The sequence below is a fragment of the Monodon monoceros genome, unplaced genomic scaffold (assembly GCF_005190385.1).
Source record: "Monodon monoceros isolate NGI ecotype Baffin Bay Population unplaced genomic scaffold, NGI_Narwhal_1 Super_Scaffold_12, whole genome shotgun sequence".
Taxonomy (NCBI): Eukaryota; Metazoa; Chordata; class Mammalia; order Artiodactyla; family Monodontidae; genus Monodon; species Monodon monoceros.
In genome coordinates this window covers 77359420-77376545 of record NW_021703768.1, presented here as the reverse complement: position 1 = coordinate 77376545, position 17126 = coordinate 77359420, and the positions used below count along the sequence as shown (strand labels likewise).

General features: G+C 43.7%; 1 protein-coding gene across 1 annotated transcript; it reads right to left on the bottom strand.

The window, feature by feature from the left end:
- Positions 1-6599: 6599 nt before the first annotated feature.
- Positions 6600-9463, bottom strand: GPR150 (G protein-coupled receptor 150). Its single transcript, XM_029216449.1, has one exon. The coding sequence runs from the start codon at positions 8451-8453 to the stop codon at positions 7161-7163; it is 1293 nt and encodes a 430-aa protein (XP_029072282.1). The 5' UTR covers positions 8454-9463; the 3' UTR covers positions 6600-7160.
- Positions 9464-17126: the final 7663 nt, after the last annotated feature.

The window sequence follows — 17126 nt, the reverse complement described above, 5'->3', positions numbered from 1 at the left end:
TGGTTTGTTATTCCTCACAAGTCTGTGGGTTAGCATGGTAGTTCTTCCTTTGGCTTCCCCTGGGCTCACTCATGTGGGTGCATTTAGCTGGAGGGTCATCTGGGAACTGCGCCCAGATAGAATGGCTGAGTAGCTGGACCTCTGCTTGGCTTTTTCATGGCATGGTCATCTCAGGGCAGCTTTTCTGAGAGGGCAATCCCCACGCATAAATGCTTATCACGACCCTGCTTGTGAGGGACTTCCCTGGTGGCACAGTGGTTAAGAATCCACCTGCCAATGCAGGGGAAATGGGTTCGATCCCTGGTCCAGGAAGATCCCACATGCCGCGGAGCAACTAAGCCCGGGTGCCACAACTACTGAGCCTGTGCTCGAGAGCCCACGAACCACAAACTACTGATACTGAAGCCGGAGCGCTCTAGGACCTGTGCTCCGCAACAAGAGAAGCCACTGCAATGAGAAGCCGCGCACCGCAACGGAGAGTAGCCCCTGCTCACCACAACTAGAGAAAGCCCGCGTGCAGCAACGAAGACCCAACGCAGCCAAAAAAAACCCCAAAAAACAAAAAACCCTGCTTGTGAAAGATCTGCTGATGTCCATTGCCAAAGCAAGTCACATGGCCAAACCCAGACTCTGTGGGAAAAGATTACACAAGGGATGGATATCAAGAAGAGTGATTCACTGGGGGCCATTATATAATAGTCTATCCCAGCACATTTTAGGGTTGTTACTTCCAGATCTGGCCTTAGAAAATACAGTAATGGTTGGCCTAAGTTCACACCCCAAAACCTAAACTTTAAATGTAATATATGTCTATGATAAGTGACATAGTACTTTGCACATGATAGATCTTTAATAAATATTGAAATGAATGAATTAATAAGTCAATATATTACCAATGGTAAGAATTAGCAAATAATGTCAAATAACAGTAAAAATGACAGGTTGAGATTTCTCAACAAAGTCTTTACCACAAAAATTATAGTTCTTCATAGAGTATAAATTTTTAAAAAAAGAAGAGTTACATCTTTGATTTTCTTCCATCTGCCCCATTCCATAAGCCCCTCAGTACCTACTGGCTGATGGACTAAATAAAATTACACTTGGAATGTTCCTATTTTTTTTGATAAAGAACATGAAGTAAGCTAAAATGAGACACTTTTTCTTGCCAAACTTCTTCAATTAGAGGCTGTTTGCTGCTATAAATAACAGAAAATCCAGTTTAACTGCCTTAAGCAGTAAGAAAATATATCAGCTTATTTAACAGGACATCCAGTAGGTCGGCCTCAGTGGTGTTTACCGTTACACCTCAGTGAGGTCATTAAGGATCTTAGTTCTTTTCATCTCTCCAGTGTGCTGTATCCAGTGTTGGCTTCATCTTGTGGCTGGTGCCCCTCATGGTGAGAGGTGGGCTGCCAGCAGCCAGCAGCACTACGTGCTCCCTCATTTACCTTCGGAGGGAGAGAGATGGAGAGAGCATGCTGGCTCCCATGGCTCTCTCAGAAGAGTTAAGGACTTCCTTCCTAGATGCCCCAATAACCCTACCCCCAATCTCATTGGTTTTAACTGGATCACATGACCATTTCTGAGTAGGACATGGTGGTAGGGGGGTGGAATTACTTTGATATGCTTAGACTAATTAAGGCCCAGTCTTAGAGTAGGAGAGGGGTCAGCTTCCCTCTAAGCATTTGACTGTTCATAAGAGACATAGATAAGCTAATGAAACCGTGTACAAGCCCCTGTCCCCTGTGTCCTTGTCTTTTGGAGTAAAATGCTGACTCAAGAGTTAATGATTGTCGCCTGCCCATGCAGGGGACACGGGTTCGAGCCCTGGTCCACGGAGATCCCACATGCCACGGTACAGCTAAGCCCTTGTGCCACAACTACTGAGCCTATACTCCAGAGCCCAGGAACCACAACTACTGAGCCCAAGTGCCACAACTACTGAAGCCTGTGTGCCTAGAGCCCATGCTCTGCAACAAGAGAAGCCACTACAATGAGAAGCCCACACACTGCAACGAAGAGTAGCCCCCACTCGCCACAACTAGAGAAAGCCCTCACGCAGCAACGAAGACCCAACACAACCAAAATAAATAAATATATATTTTTTTAATTTAAAAAAAAGAGTTAATGATTGGGAAATGTGAAGATGTAGGAACAAAGAATAGCTGGTTGGGGAGCTAGTAACAATTTAGACTATAATTCTGTCACATTGCAGAATCACCAAACTCCCAATTCCCTGAAAGATATAGATAAAGGCCTGACACACATTCCTAAGTTGTTTTTACAGGCAAGGTAGCCCCTCCAGATGAAAACCGCTGACCACAAGAACATGGACCCTAGACTGGTTGAAATCAGAAGGTTGATGATGCTTAAAATTTCACCTTTATGCCAACCAATCCAAGAATTGTCCATGAGCTAATCATGCCCTGCTCCTTGAACACTATAAAACACCTCACTAACCTCTCCTGGGTGGGCACGGTCCTTGAGGCAATAGCCTGCTGTGTTCCCTCTTTGCCTGGCAAAGAAATAAAGCTACTCCTCTTTCCTCCAAACTCCGTCTCCATATTTCTATTTGACATCGGTGCACAGAGAGCCAAGATTTTGGCAGCAATAAGAACCTGAGAACTGCTAGAAAAGAGAAAGTGGATTCAAGGAAGGTAGTTGACAATTACTGTGAGCATTCTCCCTTCTGTAAGGCCTAACTTCCTTATTACTATGTAGCACCATTGAGTACATTAATCTTTCATAGATTCTCCAATATCCCTTCCTTCATTTCATGTGATATTACTCAGCTGGATTTTATTCCTCATAGCCCAGTGTTAGAGAATAACAATAGCTATCATATATTGAATACTAGGGTGAATCTGAAGAGACAAGCTGACAGGACCCGCCTCCCCAGCAATCAAGTATTTTACATACATGAATCCTATGAAGCAAGGTAATAGAAACCTCATTTTATTGATGAGAAAACCAAGACTCAAAAAGATTCAGCAGGGCTTCCCTGGTGGTGCAGTGGTTGAGAGTCCGCCTGCCGATGCAGGGGACACGGGTTCGTGCCCCGGTCCGGGAAGATCCCACATGCCGCGGAGCAGCTAGGCCTGTGAGCCATGGCCACTGAGCCTGCGAGTCCGGAGCCTGTGCTCCTCAACGGGAGAGGCCACAACAGTGAGAGGCCCACATACCACAAGAAACAAAACAAACAAACAAACAAAAAAGATTCAGCAAACAGCTTAAAATCACACAGCCACTAAGTTGTAGAGATGAAACAAGTCCAAGTCTTTAGGCTCCGTAGACTCTGCTCTTTTCATTATATTACACTGCCTCTCAACTCAGCAAAACATGTTTAATTTAATTAGACTATTCATTTGTATTAGTATTTTATTAATGTTTTCCCTTTGATCGAGGGAATTTTAGGAATGTGAGAGAAACTGCTCAAATTTTCTACTTCCTTTCGTGTTTCCTAGGAAGTGGCTTAGAAAAAAATATTTTAAATCTATCTCTTCCACAAATGAGCTAGACTATTCTATTTTTAGTAATGATTTATAGCTAGTTGTGGTTTTAGTTACACTCCTGGCTGTTTTCTACATATCTTCTCCTTCAAATTATGTAATAGCTCATGTTTACTTATTTTAGCTGTATGTTCCTGTGTGGCTAGTTCTTTTTAAAAAATGCAGAATTATTTGAATTTAGTCTTTTAAGTTGTGGTGACATTTGCATTGTTGTCTATGTAAATAGTGCTCTCTGGAGTCCTGAAGTCCAGACCTGTTTGCAGCAGCTTAGTTAAAACCTAACTCCAAGGGGAATGTACAGTGGGTGAGGGGATGTTATTTGTTTCCTCCCAAACTCCAAATATGTGGTCTTGATGGTCCTCTAGTCATTTCCTGTTTGGGTGATACCTAGAAAAGAGATCAAGTTCAGGGTCACCCGCTCATTTCCCTTTGCTGTGCAGTTTGAGTGGTATGTCCTACTCTAGGAAGAGTCTAAATTTAGAATAACCTTTGGGGGCTTCCTTGATTGTGACAGAGCTGAAATTATGAGTTGTCTATAGCAATGTAGATTCCTAGGATCAGTGGTCATGATTCTGAGATGGTGCTTTAAGTTTCTTAACCTAGAAATGCCACCAGGGATGGGAACGAAGTCACCTAGATCTACCTTCAAATTTCAGATATAGTTAAAGTTAGAGAAAGTTTCTTAGTTATAGAAGAGAAGCATTTTAGTATGAAGTGGATTTAACCAAATCTTCCACAAAATCTAGGGAAATGTAGTTTAATTGTATTTTAAATTAACTACTTGAATTGGAATTCTGTATTTTTGACCCAGATGGAAATTTCTCTTAATTTCTAGATGGTAATCAGCTATAAATCTTTAATAGATTTAAAAAATCAATCTTTTTAACAATTTTGCAATTGTGTAAAAGTTTAGTCTGGCCTCCCAACAAGCATTTCCCCTTCTTTCTTTCCTAAAAGAAAGAATGAGAGTCTCATTTTTCACCCCTTCTCTATGCAACTCATATCTTCAGTTCCAGGTCCAAGTCAGTCATGGTGGCCCTGTTTCCCTTGCAATGATATGTCTAGATATGGACTGGCCAATGAACCATGTGGGAAAGTCTATCCAGGACATCCAAGAAATGTTTCTTCATTCTTATAAAGAGTGAAAAGAAGAGAGAATCTTCTTCTGCACATTGTCATGTTTGAATGTGATGCCTGGAACTGCAGCAGCCATTTTGTGACCTCAAGGGAAACTGACTTTAATGTCAAGCCCACCAGCTCAGGATGGCAGAATAGAAAGACGAAAAGGATTTAGGTCCTTGGTTATGAAGTTATGAAGCTACTCAATTAACCAATCCTGGAGCAGCCCTACCACTGGACTTCTTGTTATGTGAGATAATAAATTTAAGCCAGCTGTATCTGTTTTTCTGTTAGCGTGTTCTCAACTGCAGAAAACAGAAAATCTGACCCAGTTGGCTTAAATTACCTTGTTGAGAGCATTCTAAGTGATAAAACATAGGTCATATTTTGAGGTCTCTGAGCTTCTTCCTTGATCCCTGCCTCTAGGTATTCCCCCCTTCCAATTAGTTGATCCTTCACACCATCATTGGAATGACTTTGCAGAATTCAAATCTGATCATATTGCAACTCTGGTTAAATCTTTCAAAGGCTATTTTTGGCTTTCTTGGTGTGGTAAACAGACTTTTCTTCACTGGGTCTGGGCTGGATCTCTGTGGCCACATATCCCATCAGGTCAGACCCCACAGGCACCCTAATGCTAGATATTTCAACTATTGCCATTCCTTAACCATGCTATGTTCTCTCTCACTTATGCTTTACAAATGCTAGTCCCAACTGCATAGAATACCTTCCCCTATCTGATGGGTCACCCCCACCATCCCCCAGCCTCCCAAGGTTGTTAGATGTTCTTCTTCAGTGTCCTGACACCCAGGCTGGAACCCCTATTAAAGCACATCTGACTGTTTTTGTGCTGTATTTGTCAGATTGTCTCCTACATATGATTATAAGGTCTTTGAGGGAAAATGTGTCTTACTCATTTTAGCATCTCCAATGCCTAGCACATTGCTTGGCACAAAATAAGCGAGTAATAAATGTTTATTAATGAATAAAAATAATGCTATAACCCAGATTTAGGTTCATGAAGACAATTGTGTTCTTTTCTCTTTAGGTGGCTTATTCTTGGTATATTGCCTGCCATACCTTCCTCAGCAGGGTAGGGAGGATGAAAGAGAGGAAGGAAAACCTCTAACTATATAACATTTTTGGACAAGATTTTGGAGGAAGGTAAGCCAAGTTTAATGAAGATTTCTTTTTGTAAATCTTTTTTCTATTCTATCTATGCCTGATTCATATGATGAATTAATCAACAAATGTGTGTTGTGTGCCTACTATGTATCAAACTTTGTTTAAGAGTTTGGGATTCATCAATGAACAAAACAAGGAAGTCCTCAGAGAGCATTGGCTTCACAAGTGAACTTTACCAGTCATTTCTCCTTTCTGGATCTTAGTCCTGCGTTTGTGCATGAACAGGAAACACTGTAATGGAAAGCCTTCAGATTCTCAGATGAAACATTGGTAAACAGATGGATATTTGTTCATAAGAGCTGCCACTTCTCTCTAGAGCCAAGGACAGTTAGGAGGAGGAGGTCACTGACTAAATCTGCTCCTTGACCTTGTTCTCAGCAATCCACACCAATAGGCATTGCCTTTGTTTGTAAAAAAGAGAGTTTTATATATCCATGCAGCATTGGGAGGTTGCAGCTTTCTTCCTAGCTGCGAATATCCCTAAGGCTCCACCTGGGACAGTGAGCCTCACCCCTATGCACCACTCAGGTGCTTCCCTTCTCTAGTCTGCTGGCGATTCTGCTCAGAGGCTCCACCTGTGCAAAGCATCACAGCTGTAGAGGCTGCTCTGGGCACAGGAACAATTTCCTACAGAAACGGGGCATATTTGAAAGGTTGGAAGGCAAGCTTTTATGTCTCCCTCCTACAATCCCGGCTTCTCCTGAAGTGGAAGCTAGACCAGAAATAAAGGCCACACTGATTTTCTTCTGAGAAAACACATTACCATGTTAAAAAAAAAGTCCTAACTGCTCTGTGGGAAATGTTTTTATTTTACAAATACTCTGTGGCTCTGAAGTGACAGCAAGATTACATTTCTGACAGTATCACTGGTACAATTTCCAGGCTCCTCAGGGCAATGTGAGGATATTCCTCCCGGAAAGAGAGGCACATTCTCTGGTCCCCAAGCTACAGTTAAACACGACCCCAAACAAGGAAAAACAGATGATAACACAGCAAGTAATGAAAGCTTGGCAATTTAACTAAAGCAAATGGTCTTAGCCAGAACGCTATGGGAGTGAAAAAGAACTACAAAAATAACTCTGTAACTTTGCTTTTACAAACAAATGGCTCACTCTCTGTCTCCAGATGGGGAAATGTGAGAACTGAAAAGAAGAGAACCTGGAAGAGTGTAGAAAAATGTAAACATTAGAAAGAAATGTAATAGGGGAGTGGAGGATGGGGACAGCTTCAGTGTAACGCTCTTGGAGACGGTCCTGACGGTTGTGATCTAGATAGAGCCCGGCCGGCCTCGTGTTCCGTGGAGGCGGTGCCGCAGCGACAGATGACCTGACTCTGGCCAACGAACACCTAGAAGACGCTTTCGCAGGAGCAGGGCAGCGACCGGGGACGCGGCGGGGGTGGGCGCAAGTAACCTTCCTCCCGCTGATCCCGCCGAGCGTGGTGATAATGTGGGTGGGGCCAGCGGTGGCGATGGAGCGCCTGGTGGCGCCGGGCGCCCTCGTCGTCCTCCGCGACTCCCTCCCGCGGGCAGCACACTGCACCCAGGCGCTTCCGCCAGCACCGCCGGAGCTGACAGTCGCCCGCCTGGAAGAACAGGTAGACGAAGGGATTGAGAGCGCTGTTGGCCACCCCCAGGAGGCGCAGGGCCACCGCTAGGTCCTCGGCCTCCCAGTCTCCCATCAACCCAGACGACCACGTGGCCGCCAGCCGGGCAGCGAAGTAGGGCAGCTCGCACCCCACGAACAGCAGCGCCAGCACCAGGCTCATCTTCAGGCTCTGGACCTTGGCGCGGGGCAGCGCGTTGGGCGCGGGGGCTTGGCCGGGACTGGCCGACCTGGGCGCCGCGGCCGATGGGGCCTGGGGCGGGCGCTGCCGCCAGGCGCAGAGCAGGCGGCTGCCAGCGATGCCCATGACCGCGACCGGCGCCACGAAGCCCGCGATGGCCTCATAGAGCGCGTAGACCATCAGGTGCCAGCGCGGTAGCGGCGCGAAGATGTCGCGGCAGCGACGCTCCCCGGGCCAGGCGCGAGCGGCCGGGGGCGCGGCGGGCGGCTGCGAGGGGGCGCCCCCGCGCACCACGAAGGCCGGGGGTAGCGCCAGCAGCAGCGCCAGCAGCCAGCCCAGGGCGGCGAGGGCGCGCGCGGGCAGCGGCGGGCCCTGTGGACGGCGCACGGCGCGCTGGCGTTCGAGGGCAATGAGCGCCACGAGGTGGGCCGACGCGCTGTGGCCGGATGCCCGTAGCAGATGCACGAAGCGGCACGCCAGGTCGCCCGCAGCCCGGCGCGGCTCGCCCAGCAGCTCCCAGGCCAGCTGCGACAGCGCGGTGCCCCCGCACGCATACAGGTCGGCCAGGGCCAGCTGCACCAGCAGGAAGTCCATCTTGCGACGCTTGGGACCTGCCCAGGGCCCGCCGCCCCCGCACAGGCGGCACAGCACCGTAGCGTTGCCGGCCACCGTCACCACCAGGATGACCCCCAGGAAGACCAGGCGGACGCGGCGGCTGGGCGGCCCGGACGGCGGCGGCGGCCCCGGGACTGGGGCTCCCTGTCCGGAAGTCAGGTTGAGACCCCAGCCCAGCGAGATGGGTACGGAGAGGTTGGGCGCCGGCGCCGGAGTTGAGGGGCTGAAGGGATCCTCCATCCCTAGCCTGGAGGAAGAGGAGGTACCGAACAGGGCAGGCAGGGCGCGGGAAACCAAGGTGGAGGCGAGGCTCCGCTGGGCGCGATGTCGGGTCTTAACGAGTTCCCAAAGTTAGTTGAAAACGCACACGCACGGAGAGGGAGATGGATGCAGGTAGCTTTGCGCTTAGTTGTTTTTATAGGTTGTCCTCGTCATTTGTCACTCAAATGGGGGGGGGTGTACGCTCGAGGAACACACATGATTCCTCTTCTCCACCTTCCTCTCCGTGTCTCCCCTCCCAATCCGGGTAGATCCCCTTCCAGTCTCTGCCGCAGCCCCGGTGCAGCCCTCGCGGGAGCTGCGAACCGCTGGGCTCTAGAAACCTCTCCCGTTGGGTGTTTACGTATAGCACAGCCAGACAGAAGGTCGCTTTGCCTGGCCAACGTTAACCCGGGACCAGCACACTGGAGAGGAAAGTCCTGACTGAGACTATACCCCTCAAAATGGTTTCAGATTGACAGTAAGAAAAAAAAAAGAAGAAGAAAAGGCACTAGTTTTGATTAAAATACAGAAGAGAAAGATTTGAAATGCCATGGTTCTGCACTAGCTTGAGAAAAACAGGAACCCAAGAAACCTAACAGTGTTTTGAGCAAAGAGGAGCCCAACAGATAAATCTTCCTCTGGCCAACAAGAGTATTTTACTCGGAGAGAACTAAAGTCAAAGGTGTTGCTTGGCAGTTAGGAGCAGCAGTGGTTTGCAGATTGTTTCAAATACTCCTCATTACTAGCAACAGCAGATCACAGCTGCTGTTTCTCCGTGATGTAAAATTCATTTCATTAGTCTGAAGAGGGCACTGATAGGTTTTATGCAAATGGATAGTACATTTATTGCTTTTCTCCTAATATTTTCACTCAGTGACAGATGTATCATCGAGGCTCTTCATTCTCTTGATTCTGTTTTTTAGCAGATGGGAGGTTGCTAGGAGGGACTACGCCTCCAATAAAAAGGTGACTAAGAAGATGATAAGGCGGCCAAGTTTTAAAAAAGAAATCCAACTCACAGGAAATGGTTTAGATTAAATGCAATCTCTTTTATTTTAGCCCTACCTCCTCAGAAACAAATTTTAGTTTTCCTGTTGGAAGCATCAGTTTGATTTTTTATGCACCCTCCACATTAATTATGGTGAAAGTACAGCCTATGCTTCCTGGTCTGGGTGTCTGCTGGGGTTCACATTCCCAGGCTGAGGAAATATTTGACACTTTAAGATGTCCGGGATAGGAGGGTTTGGTGGGTGCAGCGGACAGTCCTGCCAGGTGGAGTGGGAATCTCATTTCTCAAGCTGTTGCCCTTTGTGGCCAGAGAACTTTGTCATTTTTATTATATACCCAGTGCCTATCACTGGACCTGACCCATGGTAGGTATCAGTAAATATGTTTTGAGTTGATGAATTAATGGATATATGATGCATTTCAGATAATTTTGAGCAAATGTTTCTACCTTGATTATAAATCCATCAACCTAAGAAAAAAATGCCTGTTATACCTGTGCCACCCCAGTATCATCCAGAAGAGCTCAAGGAAGCTGTGGGGAGATGTAGGAATAGCCATTCTTGGTGGAACATTTAAGAGGTACAGTGATAGCCTTGGGAAATCAAACTCCTGGTTTAATTTTTTTTTAATTTATCTTATTATTTTTGGCTGCATTGGGTCTTTGTTGCTGCACGCGGGCTTTTTCTAGTTGCAGCGAGCAGGGGCTACTCTTCGTCGCGGGCTTCTCGCTGCAGTGGCTTCTCTTGTTGCGGAGCACCGGCTCTAGGTGCGTGGGCTTCAGTAGTTGTGGCACGTGGGCTCAGTAGTTGTGGCTCGCGGGCTCCAGAGCGCAGGCTCAGCTAGTTGTGGTGCAGGGGCTTAGTTGCTCCGCAGCATGTGGGATCTTCCCAGACCAGGGCTTGAACCCGTGTCCCCTGTATTGGCAGGCGGATTCTTAACCACTGCACCACCTGGGAAGTCCCTATGTGCGTTTTTCCTTGTATTCTGCTTGGGCTTCTCTAAACGTTTAGGTTGGTGATTTGTTGTCTTTCATTAATTTGGGAAAATTCTCAGCAATTGTCTTTTCAGATATTTCTTCTGACATTTTGCCTCTATTCTTCTATTATTTCAATTGCATATATATTATACCTTTTCATATTGTCCCACAGTTCTTGGATGCTCTGCTCTTTTTTTCTCTACCTTTCACTTTTTCTTTTTTTCCCTAGCCCATCTCTCCTCAGAGGAAGTTGTTACCCTTTGAAATTCAGTATTTTATCTTGAAAAATTTCGCTTGGCCTATATTCAAGTTCACTAATTCTTTTTCTCTCAAGTTCACTAATTTTTTGTGTGTATCTAGTCTGCTGATAAGCCATTTGAAGGACTTCTTCATCCACGATAGCATGTTGTTTCTAGTGAATCAGTTTTATTCCTTTTAAAAAAAATAGTTTCCATCTCTCTGCTGAAATTCCCACTCTGTTCGTGCATGTTAACCGTATTTCCCCCTAGATCCTTCAATAGATTAATCATAGTATTTTCAAGTCACTTTCTCATGGTTTCAGCTTCTGGGCCATCTCTCAGTCTGGTTCTGTTTACTGCCTTCTTTCTTCAAAATAGGTCTTTTCTTGCTTCATTGCCATGTAAGTTTGACCAAATGCCAGACGTTATATGTAAGTGAAAAACAGTGACTGATGTAAATAGTATTCACTCCTGAAAATGGGCATGCTTCTTCATCTGTCAGGCTAGTAGGGTGGAGGGGTTGACTAAATGTAGGCAGTAGTTGAGCTAGGCTTGGGTTCTGATGTTGGTATAGTTATCATTATTCTCCTGCAGACTTCAGACTCCTGCAGTACTGCTGCTGTCTTGCTTTTAGTGAGAGGCTTGGAACACTGGAGGGTTTTTCTCAGTCTTCCTGCTCCACCCCTAGCTTTCGGCACACACCTGGCCATGGGGAGTGAAGTGGGAGGTTTCTTTCTCCATGCTTCTTATCTTTCTCCCAGAAGTAGTGTGCTGTCGTTCATGGTGGGGGCAGGCTGATTTTTTTTTTTTTTTTTTAAAGAAACTCACTTAACTCCAGCTAAAGTCTTATGTAGGCCCTCGGGGCTTAGCCTTGAGGGTGGGACTTTATCCACATTTGTCACTTTCCCCTATGGCAGCTGAACTCGGCCTTGTAACTTGCAGAAGAGCAAGTTTCTTGTCTGTACCGCTGTTGCAAGAGATCTCTGCTTTGTCTCAGTGCAGGACTGTGAGCATGACTGGGGTTCTGCCTCTCCTCAGCACCAGAGAGCTTTTGCTATAATCTACCCCTTCCCAGTGATAGCTGACTTTTTGCTGAGGACTGGGGCTGAGAGGGTTTTCTGCTCCTGCCCCAGTGGCCGATGAGTTTTCGCTTTGTAAGAGAGAAGGTTCTGGGTTTTATGCTTCTGCTACAGAGGCAGCCCCTCCCCATCTGTTCGTCTCTCCCACTGTAGAGGCTCTGTCAGGTCCCCTGCCCTGCTCCCCATCTTTCTCATGAGTGCTGGTTAAGGTCCATGAGAAAAAGCTCATTACTGGAGGTGGTCTCCCTTGTGTGTGCGGCTCCTAGTTTCTGCTGCTTTTTTCACACACATTTGGCTTTTATGAATTTGTCAAAATGTCAGTTGTTTTCTTTTTTCTTTTTTTTTTGTGCTACGCAGGCCTCTCACTGTTGTGGCCTCTCCCGTTGCGGAGCGCAGGCTCCGGACGCACAGGCTCAGTGGCCATGGCTCACGGGCCCAGCCGCTCCGCGGCATGTGGGATCTTCCCGGACCGGGGCACAAACCCGTGTTCCCTGCATCGGCAGGCGGACTCTCAACCACTGCGCCACCAGGGAAGCCCTCAGTTGTTTTCTTACCTCCTCTTTTGGCTTCTAGTCTTTCTTCCCATGTACTGCCAAAGGTGGGACAGTTTGGGTGTCTCAGCTGTCCTCAGAAGGGCTTGCCACCCTTTTCAATTCAGTTCACCTGTCCTATGAGAGGCTCAAAAAAGTTTTAATTTTGTAGATTATCTAGCTTTTTTCTTTTCCTTTTGATTTCTTTTCCTGTGGGAGCAATAATCCCTATCCTATGTGGAAGCAGAGCTCTCAAGACACTAAGGATACCAATCCTTTACCATCAATATTACAACATTTATGATTATTTCGTTTTCTAACTTCTTGAACAGTTTATTTATTTTTTATTCCCCTTAATAATAAAAAGCTTAAGGCTGAGTATAGCTTTGGTTGTGCCATATGTTCTAAGTTTTCTCATTTTCATTATTTAAAAAATAGCCTATACCTTTAATTTTTTGACCCAAGAATTTGAGATTCTGCTTTGTAACTTTAAGAGAAGAAAGGGGGCTAAAAATCTTATCTGAGAGTTTAATATTCATAATTGTAAACATCACACACAGATACCTAGAATATCTGACCAGTGTAGAAGGGATCTAGATCTTTTGTTTTCCACATTGAGCTTCTTCCACCTAATTTGTGTTGAGCTCTCTCTTTTTTGGTCATGGCCCCTCATCACCAAGTTCTAGTTTGATTCAGTGATTTACAATATGCTTTAATAGCCAGTAAGAATTGTCCCACCTCAATATTCATTTTCCATAATTTTATTAGTTATTTCAGACATTCAGTTTTTTTTTGAAAACTTTCAGATCATTTAGTCCAATTAAAAAAACAAACAAACCCTTACTGGGACTAAGATCAGGATTGCATGAAATGTATACATTAATTCTGGAGAAGTGGCATTTTAATATTAGAGCCTCCTATCCCAGAACATGCTGTCATTCCATGTTTATATTTTGTTTGTAAACTTAATAGAATTTTATAATTTTTTTTATCTAGATTTGTGCTTCTTGTTAAACTTTAAGCTATTTTTATAGAATGTCATACTGTGAGTGGAATATTTTTCCTGATTTCTATTTTTAATTAGTGATTATTCTTACAGATAGGTATTGATTTATGTATATGCAGCCATTTAACAAATTTCATCAATTATAATAGTTTTTACTAGGCTCTCCTGGGTTTTATGAAATGGAAAACCACAAACAGAAAGAATACAGAATCCACTTTTTTTTCTTTCTGCAAAGACAAAAATATATAAAGCTTCCGGGTGATGTGGATGCTTCTGGTCCAAGGACCATAGTTTGAATAACAAGGTTCCAGACCCATGGTTCCCACATTTTGCTGCAAATTAGAATCACCTGGGGAGTTTTAAAACCTCGCAATGCTTGCAGGTGGGAGCTAGGCATAATAGTTTTTAAACATCCTCAGGTGATTCCAATTTGCAGCAAGTTTTGAACCATTGCTCTAGACTAGCAGTTAGCAGTCTATGGCCCCCAGGTCAAATCCTGTGTTTTTGTAAACAAAGCTTCATTGGAGCATAGCCGCTCTCATTTGTTCACATAGTGTCTGCTGCTGCTTTCTTGCTACTACGGCAGGGTTGAGCAGTTGTGAAAGAGACCATATGGCTCACGAAGCCTAAAATATTTAGTATCTGGCTTTTTCATAGAAAAAGAAAAAACAGAGGGATAGAGTCCCTTTATCAATTCTCCTGTGCAGGATTTTCTAGAATTCACTGTTTCTAGAAGGCTCTGTTTTATGAGAAGGCTACTCCCTTTCACCCCGTGCCCTGCCATGGACAAATGTGTTGGTTTTCCAATACAATGTGATTTCTGAGAAACTCGAATTCCTTGCATATTAATTCAACAAATATTTACTGAGTTTCTACTATGTGTCAGGCCCTTAGGGTACTTTAGGAAACAAAAAGGACAAAAGGCCATTCCTGTATGGAGCTTCCATCCTAGTGGGTAGGAGGGCTGGGAGACAGTATCAACAAATTAAGTATGTAAAACATACACTAAGTTGGACAGTAATGATTTATATGCAGAAAAATAAAGCAGTGAAGCCCTTGTGATTAGGTAACATTTGAGCAATGACCGGAAGAAGATAACAAAGAGAGCCATGTGGAAATCTGAGGGAAGAACTGCATTCCAGGCCAAGAGTTGATAAGCACAAAGGTCTTGAGGTGGTGCTTGCCTAGTGTGCCTGGAAAAGGATAGGGAGGCCAGTGTGGCTGGAGCAGAGTGAACCAAGTAGAGTGCGGGAGATGTACAATATGCCCCCGGATCATTTAGAGCCCTGAAGGCCACTGTAATGATTTGGGCTTGTGACCAAGAATGTCACCTGCCATATCAATAAACAAAGGATCAAGCCATCAGTCACTGCAGCCACCCCCGACTGTGCACTCTGAAGGGATTCAGGATCTAGAAAGTAGGATACTGGCCCTAGATAGTTCAGGTGCCTATCAAAGGAATGATTTCATTGAGCCCAGACTCTTGCATCTTCCCATACATAGAAAAGCGCTAAATTCATTAACTTGAGATGTCTGGTTTTCTTTAATTAACAGTAATCTTTTGATATTCTGACTGCCTGGTTTTTGTTGCAAAAACTATATATCCTGGATCCTCCCTTACCTCTTCAGAGCAGCCTCTCCCTCAGAGTTATCTGAGAGGCTGCCTGCTGGGCTCAAGTCCTCAGCAAATTCGCGGAATAAAACACAATTCTCAACTTTTAGGTTGTGCTTTTTTTTTTTTTCATTCGACAGGCTTTCACAGAGTAAGGTGAGAAACCAGTGGAGGGTTTGAGTATCCAGTGATGTGATCTGATCACTCTGGCTGCTGTGTTGAGAAGAGACTGAGGAAAGCCTAGGGCAGACTCAGGGAGACCTCCTAGGAAGCTATTGCAAAATTCCATACAACAGATTATGGTAGTTTGGAACAGGGTGGTAATGGTGGAGGTTGGGAAAGATGAAGCCCAAAGATTGTCCTCAATCCAGTTTATAATTAGTGTCAGTTCCTCTCAGATTCTGGCATTAGGTAATTTGTCTCGTTTTCCAAGTTTTTCTTCTTTTTCTGTTTTCATGGTTGTTAGATACCATTTTGAATTAGATATTGTCTTAAAAACCTCAATTTTACCTAATTATGATCCTACATTGAATAAGCTTAAAACATCGCAGATGCTTGGTAAATTCTAACAGTGAATGCATCTTAAGGAGTTTGAATAGAATGAGGTGGATTATATTTATCTTCACATGCTTATGTTTTCAAAACCACGTTTCTATTATTATTGCTTTATTTTTCCCTATGTTTACCATATACATCACACATTAGCTATTTTTTATTCCTTAGGTTTAATTAGGAGATGAGAGGTAGATTTGTATATTTTAATTTTAACCTCAATAGTTTAAATATTGAGATCTTTCTCTTATGGGTTTTACTTCAGAATATATCTGAAGTGAAAATTATTTCTCAGAAATTCATACATAACTACAAAGATAAGCTCATACCAATTCACTGAAGAACAATAAAGAAAGTAAAGGTGATGAGTTGTCTGATGAAGAAAACTTCCAAGACAGTTTGAAAAAGGAAGTCAGGTTAAAAGGAAATTGGGTAAAATTATTATTTGCAGATAAACTTTTTACCAGAGAAATACAAGATACCAACTGGAAAACTATTAGTACCAAAAAAATTGTATTATTGGTACAAAGTAAATATAAAGAAATAAAATTTGTATATACAAATAACCAATTAGAAGATATAATGGAAGAAACATCTACTTAAAATAGCACAACACCAACAAATGATAAAACACCTAGGAATAAACTCACCTCTGGCTGCACATTAGGATCATCCGCTGGAGGGCTTAACAAACAAAACAGCAATGAGAACAAAACTGCCCAGGTGCCATCCCTAGAATTCTAATTCCACTGGTGTGGGATGGGTCCTAGGTGGTATTTTTTTAAAGGTCCCTACTTTCCAAAAATCTCTAAGAAGAAACTGATCTATATGAAGAAAACTTAGAATGCTACTGAGCAATATAAAGAAGGCTTGAAGAAAGGGAAAAGTGTACTATATTCTTCAGAATAACCGAATATCACAAAGAATTCAATTTGCCCTAAAGTAGGCTATAAATTTAATATATCATAAAAAGACTAACAAGATTTTTCATTTCTGGAACTACACAAACTTATTCTAAATTTGTATGGGAAAAATAAGTTAGCAAGAATAGCCAAGGACAATTCCGAAAATGAAAACTGTTGCAAAGAAAATAGTATCACCAGATATTGCCTACCCTATTCATAAACAAAATAGAATGGTCCACTGCAAAGTAAAAAATGTTTTGAAAGGACCCAAATGTCAATGTGACTTGTATATAATGAAAACGGCGTTTCAGATCAATAGAGGAAAAGATAATTTGTTCAATAAAAGATGTTCTATAATAGAGTGGCATTTTCTAACTAATGGGACAAATATTAGCTTACTCAATAAAAGGTCAATTGGGGTGGCCATCTTAAAAAAACAAACGGAAGTTAGATCTCTAATATGTAATACATTCCCATGGGTCAAAGATCTAAGGGTAAAAAATAAAACTCTAAAAGAAGATAAGTGGGGAAGGCCATTCTAAATATGACACAAAATCTCCAAGCCACAAAAGCAAAGATTCATAAATTTGCATGAAAATACCAATTTCTACATGTCAACAAACACCAGGGCGAAGTCAAAAGACAAATTATGAAAAGGAAAAAAATATTTGTAGCTTCTCTGACAGAGAGCTAATATCTAAAGTATGCCTGTAATAAAAAAGACAACCAACCAACAGAAAAATAG